The sequence below is a fragment of the Hyperoodon ampullatus genome (assembly GCF_949752795.1).
Source record: "Hyperoodon ampullatus genome assembly, chromosome: 11".
In the NCBI taxonomy this organism is placed as follows: domain Eukaryota; kingdom Metazoa; phylum Chordata; class Mammalia; order Artiodactyla; family Ziphiidae; genus Hyperoodon; species Hyperoodon ampullatus.
Window position 1 is genome coordinate 20,976,687 of NC_136924.1, and position 19,487 is coordinate 20,996,173.

At 35.7% G+C, this 19,487-nt stretch overlaps 1 protein-coding gene across 1 annotated transcript in view; it reads left to right on the forward strand.

The window, feature by feature from the left end:
• CFAP54 (cilia and flagella associated protein 54) overlaps positions 1 to 19,487 on the forward strand; it is a gene marked incomplete at both ends in the record, with an annotated part of 308,135 nt that overhangs the window by 236,566 nt on the left and 52,082 nt on the right. Inside the window, 3 exons of the mRNA XM_079714797.1 lie at positions 3,475 to 3,648; positions 5,052 to 5,275; positions 14,034 to 14,207. Of these exons, the coding sequence (XP_079570923.1) occupies positions 3,475 to 3,648; positions 5,052 to 5,275; positions 14,034 to 14,207 (572 nt within the window). The remainder of the gene's footprint in view (positions 1 to 3,474; positions 3,649 to 5,051; positions 5,276 to 14,033; positions 14,208 to 19,487) is intronic.

Sequence of the window (19,487 nt, forward strand, 5' to 3'; positions counted from 1 at the left end):
ATTATTCTGCCTACCACAATTGGTTTCCTGTGTTCTCTACTAGAGATATCACATGCTTATACAAACTGTCAAGGTTCTGTTATAGAGGACAGAATCCACTCCAATTTGTTTAAGCAGGAGGAGATTTATTAAAGGACTTTCAAAATCCCTGTGAGGGCTAAAGAAACAAATTCCAGGCTGAGCATCCCGAAACGACTAAGCCATACATAACTGGATCACCAAGGGAATGCAGGTTTTTGTTTTCTTTTGTTTTATAAAGTGTCTTAGTCTGTTAGTGCTGCTATAAGAAAATACCACAGACTGGGTAGCTTATAAACAACAGAAATGTATTTCTTATAGGTTTGGAGGTTAGAAGTCCAATATCAGGGCACCAGCAGATTCAGTGTCTGGTGAGGGCCCCCTTTCTGGTGCATAGATGGTGCCTTCTTGCTTTGTCCTCACATGGTAGAAAGGGCTAGGGCTCTCTGGAGCCTCTTTTATAAAGGCACTAATACCATCACTTTTGGGGGTTAGGATTTCAACATATGAATTTCAGGAGGGTGGGAACACAGACGTTCAGACCAAAGCATAAGGGAAGCTGTAGAATCAGAAATCTGCCTGCAAAATAGGAAGACTCTGCTCTAGCTGCAGCCTCACCAACCGCACCACCTCTGCCAGAATCCACACAAGCAAAAGATGCTTTGACTCTTGTCTTCTGCACCACTTAGTCCTATGCCAACTTCCGGTCTTTCGTGAATGCACTGAATTTGTGATACCTAAATCTCATCCAGGGCCCTAGCTGCAAGGAAATCTCAGAAATGTGATTTTTATCTCTGCAACTTCTTCAATATAGGTAAGCACATTCAGAGATTAGGAAAAATGTTGAGTGAACCAATATGGTGCACACTAATACACTGATATTTTTCCTTTAAAAATACAAATAACAGTATAACCATTAGTATGCATAATTTTATGCTCCTTTCTCATTGTTTTTCTTCAACCTAATGTAAGTGTATCTGTTGGAAATTTTTTTCAAATCAATACGTAGCTTCTTTTTATTGTTGCATAATCTTTATAAAGATGCACCATAATTAGTCTTCCTTTGATAGATATTTAGGTTGTTTCTACCCTTTTGCTATTACATACAAATTTGCTCTAGATATATATATATCACATATATATCTATTGACCCAATAGATATACTAACCTATGTACAAAGTTTTACACATAAATGATATATATGTATATTTATAAATGTCATATGTATATGATTTATATATATAGTATATGTATAATTATATATGTATAAAATTTTGTTCATAAGCTAGTATATTGATTGGGTCAATTCCCATAAGGAAAATTTCTGTATCAAAGGGTAGAATCATTTGTAATTTTGATAAGGTTTGCAAAACACCTTCCATAAAGGTTATGCCAATTTGTTTTCCTGCCAGTAATTAATAAAAGGTCATTTTTCCCCATACCCTTGTTGATACAGGTATATTATAAACATTTTTAAACCTTTGTCAATATAGTAGGAAGGGAAGATTTAATTTTAATTTACACATCTCTTACTAGGACTAAGCTTAAGCATCTTTTGTGTGAACTTTCTGCCTATGATTTGCTCTTTTTTTTTTTTTGAGTTGGTGGTTTTCCGTTGCCTTTTCTTTAAAAATTTGTAGAAGCTCTTAATTATAGAAATCACCCCTTTAACTGTGATATTATTTGCAAATATGTTATTTCAATTATCAGTTATTATTTAGCCTTCTTTATGGTGGTTCTGTCCCATGAGGACACTTTTTATTTCTAAATGGTATACATTATTAACCTTTGATAAGTTTTGCATTTATGTCATAGTTAGAAAGGTTTTGTCCCTATTCTGAGACTATGAATAAATTCTCCCATGGACCCTTTTACTAATTTATGGAAATCTATTTGGAATATTTAAAAATAACAAATGGATACAATTTTAGTTTTTCCAGATGGCTACCCTATTTCTGTACTTCTTAATCATTTCCTATTGATCTGTCTATTCAGGTTTCAGTACCACACAGTTTTAATTATTGTAGCCTTATAATATATTTAATATCTATTAGAGTAAATCCCCACTCATTACTCTTTCTTTTCAAAATTGTTGTTTTTTTTTTTTTACTTTGGAAGCAGCTTGTCTAGTTAAAAAAGCTCTCTCATAATTTCATTGGAATTTCATTACCTTTATATTTTATCTTAGAAATAAAGTTTTTCTTTTATTGAGTCATCTTAACCAAGAATATTTTATGTCCTATATTTTTTAGTTCATGCCTTTTAAAAAAATATTAGTCCCTTAGGAGTGTTTTAATGTTTTCTTTATATAGATCTTATATACTTCTTGTCAGGTTTATTTCTGGATATTTTACCTTTTTATTGGTATTGCAAAATTTTTTCATTAGATTTCTACTGGTTGTTGTTTTCGTGTGGAGGCTATTGATGTCTCTATGTTACTTTATTATCTTTAGGTATTTTTCTCCACTTTATCTTTCATGAGCAAAGTCTGTGTCAGTAAATGTTTTTATAAAGGGCCAAATAGTAAATATTTTACACTTTGTGGTCTCTGTTGCAGCTATTCAACTCTGCTGTGTTAATGTGAAAGGAACCATAGACAAAATGTAAATGAATGAACATGGCTGTATTCCATTAAGGCTTTAGTTATGGACACTGACATTTGAATTTCATATAACTTTCACATGTCACAAAATACTATTTTTTAAGTTTTTTCAACCACTTAAAAATATAAAAACCATTCTTAGCTCATGGGTCATACATAAACATGCATGGGCCTGATTTGTCCCATGGACTATAGTTTCTCCCTTATGGATTTAGTTAATTCATTTTAAATGCCATCAAATTAATGCCTGTATTTATTCAAGTTTCCTTTTTCTTTTTTTTGGTAATACAAACAATGCTGCCATGAGTGTCTTCTGCAAGACTCCTGGTACACATATATGAGTATCTGCATTTAAAATTTTATTAGACCCTGCCCGGGAATTTGCTTTCACAAGTGCTGTATGAGAATTCTGGTTTCTTCACATTATTAACAATATTTATTATTTTCAGATTTTAGTTTCTGTTAATTCCTGAGGAATGTGAAATGGTATTTCATTTTAAATTGCATTTATCTGATTTTTAATGATGCTAAAAAATTTTGGCCATTTGGGTTTCCTTTTCTGTGAGTTGCCTGTTGAAATTTTTTGTCCATGTTTCTGTTGAACTAGCTGACTTTTTCTTATTGATTACATAGTAGAGAAAAAATAATTTGTGTATTCTAAATATCTTTTCTCAGTCTATGGTTTGTCATTTAACTTTGTGTTTGGTGTCTTTTGTGATATAAAATTTTTTTAATTGAATGCAGTCCTAAGTGCCAGTATTTCCTTTATGAGTTTTGCTTTTCTTTTTTCACATATGGTTATTTTTCAAGGAAAGTATATTTGTATTCCAATTTTTTTTTTTTTTTACTTTCAGATAACTACCAAGTTGCCTTCCAGACTGCCTATACATTCTCTTACCCTAGTGATGAGATATATGAGAATGTAGATACTGGGGAAAAAACCCCAATTAAAGTGGATATTACATGGATTCTTCTGCTGCGCTATTATATTCACCTGCAAAGAATTAATAATATGAGCAAACTGCTAGGTAGGCCTTTTCTGTGTTAAGAAAGAATATATTCCTTTCCAGGAATATATTGTTTAAACTTATTGTTTAAGTCATATTTCTTATTTAGAATTATAAAATACTTTTGACTTCTTTCTGAGTGAACTCTCATCAGAAGATGGAAATTTTAGGGGTTCTTAAACTGAGATACATGGACCTTTGGATAGAACTGTATTTCAATATATTTAAAAACGTCCTTAGAAGGAGGCGTCCAGAGGCATCCCCCAAGACTGCCAAAGTGGTGTGTGGGTCAAAATGTTTAAGAATCAGAGTGACCATAATGTGACAGCTTATAAAATGAACAAGATGAAATATTGGCTTTAAGGAGAGAGTGTTCCAGTATCCAGTATGTAAAGGGGAAGATAGGATATTTAACTCTACGAAGTTTTGGATTTTGTTCAGTTTTTTTCTTTTAAATCATTGATGCTATCTAAAGAATATCCAGAAAAACTTGTATAATCTGCTTTAAATCAGTTCCTCCTATGTTTTTGTGACAGTGTGTTTATCTGTGCCCATAAAATTGGTGATTCAGTGTTGCTTATTGGCAAACTTGACCATGCCAGTGCCCAGTGATGGAGAAGCCAGCAGGGCAAATAGGCCAAGTCACGGAGTGGCTTAGCATGGTTATTGGGAGTTAGCGATGGGATGGACAAGCACTCGGAAAGGTGTTGGGTAGAAGGTGCATCGTGATGGGGCCAAGAGTTCAATGTCAAGGAAGTGGACATGAGCCAGTGCAGCAGGCTCTGGTGATGCCCTCCCCCTTATCAACTCGGCTCACTTCTGGATTCACCTGCTGGTGCTTCCCATGTCAATTGCCCACATTTTACTGCTTTCTGCTCTGGGCTTTCTCAGAAGTTACTACGGCCCAGCATGCAGGCAGGACAGCCTGGAAGTACCAGGGATTCCACACACTCAGCAGTAACCTGAGGTAGGGAACTGGTAGATAGTTGTAACATTGATGGAACAATGTTACATGTTTTTTCCAGGAGGTCCTCAGCAGGACTGAGCCCTCCTTGTCCATAGCTGTAGCCCTTTCATAACTCACTCTCATTGGCTCTTTTCTTCTCTCTATCACACTTTTCCCGTTCTCTCACTTGACATCGGTTTTCAAATAAATTACCTGCACCTACATTTTTGCTTTAAGTTTTTCTGGGGGGAAAACCCAAAATAAGCTAGATAGAATATTTTGCGTTGTTAAGCTTGGCCAGAAGCAATTCTATTAGTGTATAAGCTTGAAAAATGGAGGAAGGTCATGGGCAGCCACTAGCTGAGGTAGGGATATACAGGAATAAAGTTAATGAGCAAAGGCCAACGATAGTGAGACCATTTTGTTATCTAACATGACTCTATATTAGTGTTTTGGCTTTTTTTTTTTTTCCTTTAAGCATCTCTGAAGCCAGGATCTGGAATGTCTTTGCCAGATGACACACTTCTCACTTCTCTTTTCAACTCTGGATTGATTTTGCGCCAAAAAGAAATGCATTTTTTCCTTAAAAGATTCTTACAGCTATATTCTTCTTCTTGTATTGATGAATTTCCAAAAGAACTATTTCAAGTCATAGAAAATCCATCTTTTCCAGAAGAATTCTTATATGACTCATCAAGCAAGGTAATGTTTTAAAACGTTATATGTTTTTGTAAGACTCCTTATATTTCCGAAAGAAGCACATTAACCTCAATGCTGGCACAAAGGTTTCTAGTTCCCTCAGAGTTCCTGGCAAGGCTTGTTTCTGTTTTACCAGAGAGAGGCCAACCAGACATCCTGGATTTTCTGTTTTCTTATGTCCTGTTCTGCTGCTCTCATAAATCTTCAAAATGTCTCAGAATTTTCTATATTCCTACACATAACAGTATCTCTCAGGGAGTCATTTTGCCAAGAAGTTATACAAATTTCAATATAATCACCCAATAAGAAAACTAGACTGAGTTTCTAAATCTATGCCCAATTTCTGTACCTTTGTTTTACACATGTAATAAAAAAAATTCATTCTGTGTATTTTTTGCAATCACGATTGTGATAAATAGTAAAGGGAAGGTTTTTTAAGTAAAGTTAAAAGCTTGAAGATTTGTTTTTTTTGAGGGGGGGCAAGTGTTATTAAATTGGATGGGCTTTCCCAAAATATGTAATATGGAAACTTCTTTTAAGTTACCTATTGAAGATACATAAAAAGAGGAGTATGAATGAAGTTTTTTTTTAAGCTACTGGGGTCTTGAATAATAGTAGTTTTAAAATATACTATCAAAATGGATGAATTGGAAGACACGGAAAAAGTACAGAGTTTTAGTAAAAATAGAGATTTGTTTCAAATTTGGTATATTCAACAAGCATATGTTGAATACTAACAATATGCCAGACACTCTTAGTTGGTAGAGGAAGCGGGAATGGATAAGTCATAGTCGCTGTGCATAGCTCTGGTGTGGTAGCAGAGAGAGATGGGTAGAGTTATAGCAGAAAGGAAAATTGCAGCACTTCAGGAATGCTTTTAAAGAGAAAATGGCAGGGTTAACAGCAGAAAGAATATGAAAATTATAAAGTTATTTCTACTGTCAGTAGCGTGTAGGGCTGATTGGCAAAGTGTAAACGAAAGGCAGTTATCCAAGAAAGAGCTGATGAAGTAATCAAGCTTATGACCATAGGAATGGAAAGGAAGAGATGGATGTAAAAGATATGGCTTCAGTAAAATTGAAAACAAAACAAAACAAAACAGCTTAGTGACCCTGTGGAGATGGAAAGTGAAGACAAGAGAATGATCAATGTTTATTTCATCATTTGGAACCTCTGTGATCATTAGAGCATGGTAACACCATTAGCAGATACAGTGGAGGCGAGAGGGTGAGAATGTTTGTGGAGAAGGCTGGTATGTTCAGCTCTGAGATACAGAGTTTGAGATTATACTAGAAAACTTAAGAGGACATAATGTAAGTTTTCAATATGTATTTGTGAAATGAATAAATCAAATCATTTGCATAGAATTCTTTCTAAAATAGGAAAAAAAACATTCATTTATTTTGAATTACCTTGACTTTGGACTTCACCATACAGTACTTTAATTTTTATAATTATAGACTTGCCCATACCAGACACGTTCATGTTTCTGTTTTCAACTATCCAAGAGAAGTGACCTGAAAATGTGGCTTGTTCCAAATGGGAACGTTTTCTCATTTTATCCTACTGGAGTATAGTAACCTTATGTTTGGGGTAAATAATAATAAAATTATTATTTTTTTAAATCATTCTTTGGAACAAGAGAGTAGGGTGACTGTGAATAAACTGTGATTTTAAAAAGTAGTGGAAAGACCTACTAAGGAATATTTAAGAATTCAGTTAAAGAAGTGATCCTCAATTGGGGTTATGGAGTTGGCCCCAGGGAAGTGTATTGGAATACACATAGGAGGATTTTTCAAATTACTTTCTGGATTCTGGGGTATTGGGATGGCCAATACTCAGCATTTCCATTTCCTGCCCTAGATTCTAAATCTTTGAGAAATAAAAGAGTAAGCCATGGTGGAATTAATAAATACCCAACTTTATGAATCACAAAGTTGATATTGTAGGATATGGTTTACATTTACTGGTAAATGGTCTCCCTAGTCGTGATTAGCAAAGTTTACAGTTCTACCAATCCAGGCTTGGGGGTTTTGGCAGGGAGGGGGATCATTGCAGGCCTACTTAAAATCTGTGGGGACAGAAACCCTTTAAAATCTGTTGCATGAAGGAGCAGAGACTGTTCACTCCCTACAAACAGTATGTTCCGAAGCAGAGAGAGCAGAATAATGCATATTCAAAATTCTTTTTCTCAAATTCACCAATCAAGTAATTCTCTTGAGGGAGAGGAGTGAGAGGAGGTGGAAAGGCCAGGAATGTATCGTTAATGTCTGGCCCTCCACAGTGCAGGAAACTGTGGAGTGGGGTCACATCATTTCCATCTAACACCAGAGTCTGGTTCATCCATCCTCGGAACTGAGACTACCTTGAGGTTTACTGCCACGTGTCCCAGACACTTCAGGTGTTTTGGAGTAAGGGAGAGAGAATGGGAAGGTTGAGAACTATAGTTTCGATGGATGTATTCTTGTGAATATTTTATAAGAGTTTGGAAACTAATGTGTGTGATTTTGTAAATACTGTTCTGAAAGGAGCTTTGCTTGAATATTTCAGTATTAAGGGCAGCCTATCATTATCCAGTTCCTAAGGATGACGCTCCAAACGTACAACCTTGAATACAGTGTAAATATCAATACATGTGATATTTTGAATGGTAGCAATATTATCAAAGAGTTGTTTTACCTGCTCTTTTTTTTGGAGGGGGATATAATTAGTGTAACACTCTCCCAGGATAATCAGCTCTGGAGATCACTGTCGCTTGCCTGACAGGTGCAAGCCACCCAATCGTGTTTGTTTCACTGGGGTAGACAGAAAATGAGCCTTTGGATTTTAAAAAAAATAAACTCCAAGCTTGGCTGATTTTTATAATAACATTTTTGAGCCTTTAATCACTCAGGAGGCTATTTCAGTCAAACTCTTTCCATACTTTGATACAATCTGCTTTTCCCCCACAAAGAAGTAGATGCCTTTCCAGAACCATCATTGCTACATGTCATCCTCATCAGCTTTGTGAAGCTGTATGTTGTCAAGTCTATTGAAGCTTAGTGATGGAAAAACAAAAGTGCTAAACAAATTACATTAAAAATTCCAAAAAACAAAAAGGACATGATTAAAATGCTGCACAATGCTGAGTTATTCATGTTTAGACCGTGACAGACTGCATAAGGTCAAATATTTGATTAGTGCAAAGTGATTTGTTGTTTATAGGATGTGGTGAACAAGAGTGCTTCTGGTAGGTCTGTTGTTTCATTCTTTTCAAACAATAAATCAAACATATCAAAAGTACTCAGTGTATAGCCCATCGACTAGCTTATGTAATTAATCCCATTAGCAATTAGATATTACATTTTTAAAAAGTGAATAGAGGGGTTTCCCTGGTGGCACAGTGGTTGAGAGTCCGCCTGCCGATGCAGGGGACGCGGGTTCATGCCCTGGTCCGGGAGGATCCCGCATGCCGCGGAGCGGCTGGGCCCGTGAGCCGTGGCCGCTGGGCCTGTGCATCCGGAGCCTGTGCTCCACGACGGGAGAGGCCACGGCAGTGAGAGGCCCGCGTACCGCAAAAAAAAAAAAAAAAGTGAATAGAAAATTCATAATATAAATATAAATATAAAAAATATTTATAGGACATTCCATCCAAAAACAGAAGATTACACTTTCTTCTCAAGTGCATAAGGAACATTCTCCAGGATAGATCACATCTTGGGTCACAAATCAAGCCTCAGTAAATTTAAGAAAATTGAAATCATATCAAGCGTCTTTTCTGACCACAGCACTATGAGATTAGAAATGAATTACAGGGAAAAAAACGTAAAAAACACAAACACATGGAGGCTAAACAATATGTTACTAAATAACCAAGAGATCACTGAAGAAATCAAAGAGGAAATCAAAAAATACCTAGAGACAAATGACAATGAAAACACGACGATCCAAAACCTATGGGATGCAGCAAAAGCAGTTCTAAGAGGGAAGTTTATAGCTATACAAGCCTACCTCAAGAAACAAGAAAAATCTCAAGTAAACAACCTAACCTTACACCTAAAGGAACTAGAGAAAGAAGAACAAATAAAACCCAAAGTTAACAGAAGGAAAGAAATCATAAAGATCAGAGCAGAAATAAATGAAATAGAAACAAAGAAAACAATAGGAAAGATCAATAAAACTAAAACCTGGTTCTTTGAGAAGATAAACAAAATTGATAAACCACTAACCAGACTCATCAAGAAAAAGAGGGAGAGGACTCAAATCATTAAAATTAGAAATGAAAAAGGAGAAGTTACAACAGACACCGCAGATATACAAAGCATCCTAAGAGACTACTACAAGCAACTCTATGCCAATAAAATGGACAACCTGGAAGAAATGGACAAATTCTTAGAAAGGTATAACCTTCCAATACTGAACCAGGAAGAAACAGAAAATATGAACAGGCGAATTCAAGTAATGAAATTGAAACTGTGATTAAAAATCTTCCAACAAACAAAAGTCCAGGACCAGATGGCCTCACAGGTGAATTCTATCCAACATTTAGAGAAGAGCTAACACCCATCCTTCTCAAACTCTTCCAAAAAATTGCAGAGGAAGGAACACTCCCAAACTCATTCTATGAGGCCACCATCACCCTGATACAAAAACCAGACAAAGATACTACAAAAAAAGAAAATTACAGACCAATATCACTGATGAATATAGATGCAAAAATCCTCAACAAAATACTAGCAAACAGAATCCAACAACATATTAAAAGGATCATACACCATGATCAAGTGGGGTTTATCCCAGGGATGCAAGGATTCTTCAATATACGCAAATCAATCAATGTGATACACCATATTAGCAAACTGAAGAATAAAAACCATATGATCATCTCAGTAGATGCAGAAAAAGCTTTTGACAAAATTAAACACCCATTTATGATAAAAACTCTGCAGAAAGTGGGCATAGACGGAACCTACCTCAACATAATAAAGGTCATATACGACAAACCCACAGCAAACATCATTCTCAATGGTGAAAAACTGAAAGCATTTCCTCTAAGATCAGGAACAAGACAAGGATGTCCACTCTCACCACTATTATTCAACATAGTTTTGGAAGTCCTAGACATGGCAATCAGAGAAGAAAAAGACACAAAAGGAATTCAAATTGGAAAAGAAGAAGTAAAATTGTTACTGTTTGCATATGACATGATACTATACATAGAGAATCCTAAAAATGCCACCAGAAAACTACTAGAGCTTATCAATGAATTTGGTAAAGTTGCAGGGTACAAAATTAATGCATAGAAATCTCTTGCATTCCTATACACTAATGATGAAAAATCTGAAAGAGAAGTTATGGAAACACTCCCATTTACCATTGCAACAAAAAGAATAAAATACCTAGGAATAAACCTGCCTAGGGAGACAAAAGACCTGTATGCAGAAAACTATAAGACACTGATGAAAAAAACTATAAGACACTGATGATACAACCAGATGGAGACATATACCATGTTCTTGGATTGGAAGAATCAATATTGTGAAAATGACTGTACTACCCAAAGCAATCTACATATTCAGTGCAATCCCTATCAAATTACCAGTGGCATTTTTTATGTAACTAGAACAAATCATCTTAAAATTTGTATGGAGTCACAAAAGACCCCGAATAGCCAAAGCAGTCTTGACGGAAAAAAAGCGGAGCTGGAGGAATCAGGCTCCCTGACTTCAGACTATACTACAAAGCAACAGTAATCAAGACAATATGGTACTGGCACAAAAACAGAAACATAGATCAATGGAACAAGATAGAAAGCCCAGAGATAAACCCACGCACCTATGGTCAACTAATCTATGACAAAGGAGGCAAAGATAAACAATGGAGAAAAGACAGTCTCTTCAATAAGTGGTTCTGGGAAAACTGGGCAGCTACATGCAAAAGAATGAAATTAGAACACTCCCTAACACCATACACAAAAATAAACTCAAAATGGATTCGAGACCTAAATGTAAGGCCGGACACTATAAAACTCTTAGAGGAAAACATAAGAAGAACACTCTTTGACATAAATCACAGCAAAATCTTTTTTGATCCACCTCCTAGAGTAATGGAAATAAAAACAAAAATAAACAAATGGGACCTAATGAAACTTCAAAGCTTTTGCACAGCAAAGGAAACCATAAACAAGACGAAAAGACAACCCTCAGAATGGGAGAAAATATTTGCAAACAAATCAACGGACAAAGGATTAATCTCCAAGATATATAAACAGCTCATGCAGCTCAATATTAAAGAAACAAACAACCCAATACAAAAATGGGCAGAAGACCTAAATAGACATTTCTCCAAAGAAGGCATGCAGATGGCCAAGAAGCACATGAAAAGCTGCTCAACATCACTAATTATTAGAGAAATGCAAATAAAAACTACAATGAGGTATCACCTCACACCAGTTAGAATGGGCATCATCAGAAAATCTACAAACAGAAAATACTGGAGAGAGTGTGGAGAAAAGGGAACCCTCTTGCACTGTTAGTGGGAATGTAAATTGATACAGCCACTATGGAGAACAGTATGGGGGTTCCTTAAAAAACTAAAAATAGATTTAACATATGATCCAGCAATCCCACTACTGGGCATATACCCAGAGAAAACCATAATTCAAAAAGACACATGCACCCCAATGTTCATTGCAGCACTATTTGCAATAGCCAGGTCATGGAAGCACCCGAAATGCCCATCCACAGATGGGCATAAAGAAGAGGTGGTACATATATACAACGGGATATTACTCAGCCATAAAAAGGAATGAAATTGAGTCATTTGTTGAGACGTGGATGGATCTTGAGACTGTCATACAGAGTGAAGTAAGTCAGAAAGAGAAAAACAAATATCATATATTAATGCATGTATGTGGAACCTAGAAAAATGGTACAGATGAACTGGTTTGCAGGGCAGAAGTTGAGACACAGATGTAGAGAACAAACGTATGGACACCAAGGGGGGAAAACCACGGTGGGGTGGGGATGGTGGTGTGCTGAATTGGGCGATTGGGATTGACATGTATACACTGATGTGTATAAAATTGATGACTAATAAGAACCTGCAGTATAAACAAACAAACAAACAAACAAAAACTAATACTCAACTTTCTTTGGATTATTTGTATAGAAATATGTTAATATAAGTGTTTCAGACATTACATGAAATTTCTAAAAAAAAAAAAAAGTACTCAGTGTATAGCCCATCGACTAGCTTATGTAATTAATACCATTAGCAATTAGATATTACGTTTTTAAAAAGTGAATAGAAAATTAAATGCCCTATTTTAAAATTGATTTCTGTTACAGTTTATTATTATTAGGCCATCATGCTAATAAATGCTATATATATTGAAATAGAAGGTATTTGCTTTTTATTTTTCTCCACTTAGCTAGTTATTAAATATGAATTCTTTGCTAAAATAGAGCCTCTGAAGGGCACTCAGATATGAAAAAATGTGAGAACTTTTTTCTGAATCAATTATTTACCTGATTTTTTGGTGAACTGCCTGACATAGAATTAATCTTTATTAAACACTTTTAAATGATTGTTTAACCCTAATAATCTTATTTATTATGCATTTTGGTCATGTTTTTAGTATCATAGTGCTAATAAATGAGGATTCTGGCTTATCATATCCCTTTATGATAGCCTCTAGACATTTTTAAATAGTTTTCACCTTTGATAGTACCTTTCAGTCCAGACATGTTTTTTCTTTTATCGGTAGACAACTTGAAAGGTCAATGTATTTATTTCTCTCTTTATTTTTATTTTGAAGACTTTACATTGACAGTCTTCTATTGTATCTTGAATAGACTCAGAAATGGAAGGTACAAAGTGTTATAGAAACACCAGGCATTTCTTTCTAGCCACTGACATGTTCCCCTTGGTCACCAAGCCTTTGAGACACCTTAGATGTCAAGAGTTTAGTAGAAGAACTGCTTTCCAGCTACCATGCTGTAATCTTGGGAATAACAAGAAATTAATTTTGAAAATAGTTTGTACTGCATTGAAGAAAAGCCTTTATAGAGTTGAGATATTATTATCACCATTATTATCTCTCTGGCTAGACTCTTATTTTGTTGATAGCATTCATGTTTTACTTTCTTAGCTACCTTAAAAAACTAAGTAAATATTTTATGAAGTTGCCAATTGCAGTCTACACATTTATGTTTCTTGAAAACTCCTGATTCAGGGACCAAGTTCCATCAGATGAGCTGGGCCCAGATCCACCAAGACTAAACTTACAAATCAGCTACATTCATTTAAAGAGGGAATGAGAGTAATGGATTTTAACCTCTTAGAGCAAAAACTCTGTCTTATTTTGCATACGGTACTGCAAAGAATGCTATTAGAAAGTAGATAATAAATTGTAACCAAACCCTCAGTATATTCACCAGTGAATAAACAAGAAGAAAAGTAGAAGATGTTCTTAGACTACATGGTGACCTTGAGACTGAAATGATAGCATGGACATTTTCCCTCTAGATCTTTACTCTTGAATATTCACCAAAGTGGAAGACATTTGTTGAGTTCACTGGGTTTTGAAATATATTTTTTCTATAAAAGAATCTTCTCTGTGGTAATCAGGGGCAGTTTTAAGACCTACATCCATAAAACAAGCTGAGATGATTCCCTGAGTTTTCCAATAGTCAATATTGAATGAAAATTGAATGAATGTTTAAAATATTGAATAAATTCATTACCAGCAATTAAGCTGATGTTTCTGTTTTTTCTCCAGTTAGGAACAACTGACAGTTCTCTACACTCCAATTTATCATTAAAACTCTCTGCCAGCCCATCATATGGAGATGTGGTGTCCTCAGTTGTAGCAACACAAGCTTTAAACAAAGAACTTTGCTTTCAGTGGTACATTCCTCCCCTGGAAAAACCTCCAAAGGAAACAGAACCTATGGTATGTAATATAATTATAAAGCTAAATCTTACATTTGGATATAAAGTTTAATGAAGCCATTATAACTTAAAGAGTAGAGAAGATCCTCTTATCATATAGACAGAAATATACAGCAATTTAGAATCTATGTTGTCTAGCAGAATGAATGTGAAATAATTAAGAGATCCTGGGAAAGTTGGATTTCATGTTGATCATTTTCCTTTTTCCTGAACTTAAAGAGAAACTTCCCAATGTGTCACCATTACATATGATGTTTAATATTTTTTTGTAGTTATCCTTTATCACATTAAGGAAATTTTTTCCTATTGCCACTTTAATAGGAAGTTTTATCCTGAATATTTTACTATATCTATTAAGAGGATTTTATCATTTATCTCTTTTAATATAATAATTGATTTTATAATGTTAAATCAGTCTTGTGCTCCTGAGATAAACTCAGATTGGTCATGATGTACTCATTTTACTAGATTCAGTTTGCTAATGTTTCATATCGAATTTTTGCCACTGTTTTCAAGAGTAATATTGGACTATAATTTTTCCTTTTTGTGCTATCCTTGTCAGATATTTTCTGTATGAGGCTTTTGCTAGGCTCATAAAATGTGCTGATAAATATAATCATGTTTTTCTGTTCTATGGTGAAGTTTGTGTAAGTTTGGAGTAAACTTTTTCCTCAGATATTTGCTAAGAGCTCATCAATAAAGCCCTTGTGTTTTTGTTGTGAGATAATATAAGACTACTGATGTAATTCTCCATAGTTAGAGGCAGTCTTTAAGCAACAGTACTAATGTACTGGTTATCAGAGCTGGTATCAGTTCTGATTGGGCTAATATCTGTTCTAATGGTTAGTGCCTTTGTCAAACCAAGTTTTAAGTATTCTAACTATCACCCCTGTTTATAGAACATTGGGATTTTATATTTCTTCTTGAGTCAGTTTTGCTTAAGTTGCTTTTTCTAGGAATTTTCCCATTTTATTTAAAATTTCTCTCATATTTTTAAGCTATCTGGTGTATTTGTAGTGAAGTATCCCTTTTCATGCCTTATATTGCTTATTTGTGCATTTTTTTCTTGGTCATTGTCACCAGAGATTTCTCATTAATTAGTTTTCTTTCGTTAACCCTAAATATCTTTCTTCTACTGTTTTTTTCATGTGTGTGTGTGTGTGTGTTCTTTTTCTAACTACTGACTTCTTGAGATAGATATTAGCTCAATATTTAGTTCTTTCTTTTCTAATCTATGCATTTTAAGGCTATCTGTTTCTCTCTAAATATTGCTTTGGCTTTATCCCACAAGTTTTATTATAGTATTATCATCATCTTTCAGTTAAAAATAACTTTTAAAGTTTCCATTGTGATTTCTTCTTTGACTCGTGGGTCATTTCAACATATGTTTCTTAAGTTACAAACTATATGAAGCTTTTCTAGTTATCTTTTGTTATTTATTCGTAGATTATTTTGTTCTGTGGTAATAAAAAAATGCTCTGTATGATTGATATTTGTTGAAGCTTGCTTTTTTTTGCCAGGAAGGTGTTTATTGTGTAAATATTCCATTGCTCTTAAAAAGAATGTGCTCTCCTCAGTTGTTGAGGCAGTGTTGATATATGTCCAATAGGTTAGTTTGTATAGTCTTGCTCAGATACTCTATATTCTTGGTGATTTTTCTGTTTTTGTTTGAAAATCAAAACAAAAGATCCCACATGCCTTGGTGGGATTTATTATTTTTTTAATCAATTACTGTTGACCCTTGAACAACATAGGAGTCAGGGTGCTGACCTTCCTCACAGTTGAAAATCTATGTGTAACTTTACAGTTAGCTCTCCATATCCACATTTTGGATTCAGTCAGCCATGGATTGTGTAGTATAATCATACGTATTTATTGAAAAAATTCTCATAAAGTGGGATCTGTGCAGTTCAAACCCGTGTGTTCAAGAGTCAACTGTACTGAGATTTTAACATTTAATTCTCTCACTGAGATTGCTGTTGTTTTGTTTTTTCTTGTAGTTCTGTCAAATTTTACTTTACCTAATTGGAGGCTTTGTTCTTAGGTACAAACAGATTAATAAGCATTGTGACTTCTTGGTGAATTCAGTGACTTCTGACCTTTTCGTAATAATGATTTTTCCCTCATAAAGTCTGCCTTGTTTGATATTACTAGAGGAAAGTGACTTTCTTGTGGTTGTTATTTTCATAATATTTCTTTTTCTAACCTTTTGCTTTCAACCCGTTTGTGTACTTGTGTTTTAATTTTTTTTCAAAATATTTATTTTATTTATTTATTTGTTTGGCTGCGCCAAGTCTTAGTTGTGGCACATGAGATCTTTCATTGCGGTGCTCAGGCTCTTCATTGCAGTGCACGGGCTTCTCTCTAGTTGTGGCATGCAGGCTCCAAAGTGCACGGGCTCAGTCGTTGCGGCGTGCGGTCTTAGTTGCCCCGCAGCATGTGAGATCTTAGTTCTCAGGGATAGAACCCAAGTTCCCTACATTGGAAGGTGGATTCTTAACCACTGGACCACCAGGGAAGTCCCTTAATTGTATTTTTAAATAAAGGTATACACTTGGATATTTTAAAATGCAGTCTGACAATATTGTATTTTGACTAGAGAAGTTAGTCCATTCACACTTAATGTAAATAATAATATATTTGGTTTTAAATCTACCATATTATTTTGTGTTTTCACTTGTCTCAGATTTTCTGTTTTCCTCAGGTTTTCTGTCTTTCTCCCTTTTTTGGGATTGATTACTTTTTTCATTCATTTGTCCTCTCTGAACTTTGAAATTACGCACTCTTTTGCTGTGCTTTTAGTGGTTACCCTCGGGACAACATACATACTTAGCAAAGTCTAAAATTTCCTTTTTTTTCCGAAAGATTTATTTATTTTTGGCTGTGTCAGGTCTTAGTTGCGGCACATGGGATCTTCGTTGAGGCGTGTGGGATTCTTTTTCGTTGCAGTGTGCAGGCTCTTCATTATAGTGTGCAGGCTTCTCTCTAGTTGTGGCATGCGGGTTTTCTGTCTCTAGTTGTGGCTCCGGGGCTCCTGAGCGCGTGGGCTCTGTATTTGTGGCACATGGGCTCCAGAGCGCATGGGCTCTGTAGCTTGTGGCGCGTGGGCTCTAGTTGAGGCGTGCGATCTAAGTAGTGGTGGTGCATGGGTTTAGTTGCACCGTGCCATCTGGGATCCTAGTTCCCTGACCTGGGATCGAACCGGTGTCCCTGCATTGGAAGGTGGATTCTTTGCCGCTGGACCACCAGGGAAGTCCCAGTCTAAAGTTAATGAATGATCTTTATTCCTCTAATGACTTAAATGATATTATTGTACATTTTCTTTTTTTAACCAAAATATTATTTTGAATTGTTTTATACAAGAGTTATTTTCCTTTAGAATTTTCCACATATTCATCATTTGCTTTGCTTTCTACTCCCTCTTGCATTTTAGACATTCCATTTAGGATCACTTCTTTCTGTTGAAGTACATATTCTGGAATATCTTGTGGTGAGCATCTTCTGGAGGCAAACACTCTCAATTTTTGTTTTCCTGATAAATATCATTGTTTTACATTTATCTGTGAAATGAATTTTTATGGAGTAAAGAATTAAAGATTGGAAATTATTTTCTTTCAGTACATTCAAAATGTCATCTACTCATTTCCATTGTTCTCTTGAGAGTCAAATTGTTGTTGCTTTAAAAATATTCTGGCTTCTTTCACGAGCCACTTTTGAGACTTTGTCTTTGCACAGTTTTACTGGGAATGGTTTTCTTTTATTTATTTTGCTTACATTAGTGTAGTGGTTAAGAACACAGACTCTAGAGCCCTCAGAATGGAGCAAATCAGACTCCTGTTTTGAATCCCAGCTCTGTTACTTAGTAATTTTGTAAACTTCAGTGGATTCGTTAACTTTTCTGTACCATGGGTACCCTAGAGATAAGTGTGTAAACCCTCGACCTAAACAGTAGTTGTCATTTATTATTCTTATGTGAAATGATTTTCACATTATTATGCTGTTTGAAAGTTTAATAACTTCAAATACACATGTAATACACTTGGTAAGCATTACTTTAAAGCACCTTTTAAAGTTTACCAACATCTCCTTATACATACTTTAGCTGCCAACAATGGGCAGAAGAGAGAGTAAACTCTGCCTAACCAGCAAAAATTAAAGGGCATAGCCAATAGGAGAAAAAACTTACTTTCTCTCTAAATGCTGTTTACAAATTTGTATCACGTACAAAACTCCTTATTTTAATGTTTATTATCTTTATCTAACTCTATATCTGTATCCATATCTATGTTCATATACATGTATAGACATTTGCAACAGGGCTAACTGGGGAGCAGGAAGGGGGGCAAGTATTTGGGAGCAGTTGAGTATCAATGCCTGAACTCTGGGAGGTAGAACAGTGATTCCGATTCTAGGAGAGTCTTGAAGAGTCAAGCTTCTAAAAATGGGTCAGGGGGTCTAACTACCACCTTTTGCAGAGGAACCTTCCACTATAGCACTCCTTTGATTACTGCTCTCTCTAAGAAGAGCCTCAGGCTCTTTCCCATAAAACATTTGCCATATAGTTTTACCCTATTCAGTACTTTTTCTTTTTGCGGTACGCGGGCCTCTCACTGTTGTGGCCTCTCCCGTTGAGGAGCACAGGCTCCGGACGCGCAGGCTCAGTGGCCATGGCTCACGGGCCCAGCCGCTCCGTGGCATGTGGGATCTTCCCGGACCGGGGCACGAACCCGCGTCCCCTGCATCGGCAGGTGGACTCTCAACCACTGCGCCACCAGGAAGCCCTATTCGGTACTTTTTATCTGTTTTTTTTGCCTCCTGCTATGGTCTCCTCCTGTACTTCCTACCTCTTGAGCTCTGTCCTCTCTAGCTGTGGCTCTGGTAACTTCTGCTGCTCCTTGACTCATGTGAACCGTGTCAGATGGTGAAACCTCCAGAGCCCACCTCTCTTTGCTCTCAAGCACGCTTCTCCCAATTGCCTCTTCATTCTTCTTCCTTAGGCTGGCAACCTGCTGCTAACTCTTGGTCAGTTATACATCCCTCCCACTCATACAAAAAAGAGAAACTTGAACACATCACTCCCCAGAAACATTTAAAGCTATTTCTCATATTTTGAAAGTACTCTCCTTCCCACCCTTTCCATACCCAATCCTTGCCAGATATTCCATATCCATTTTAAAATAATAAATCTTTGGTCTCTTTGGGGGAATTTAGTGCAGTAGTTTTCAAACCAAAGTTCCAAGAATACTCATGGGTCATGGAGTCAATATAGTGTGTCATGAAT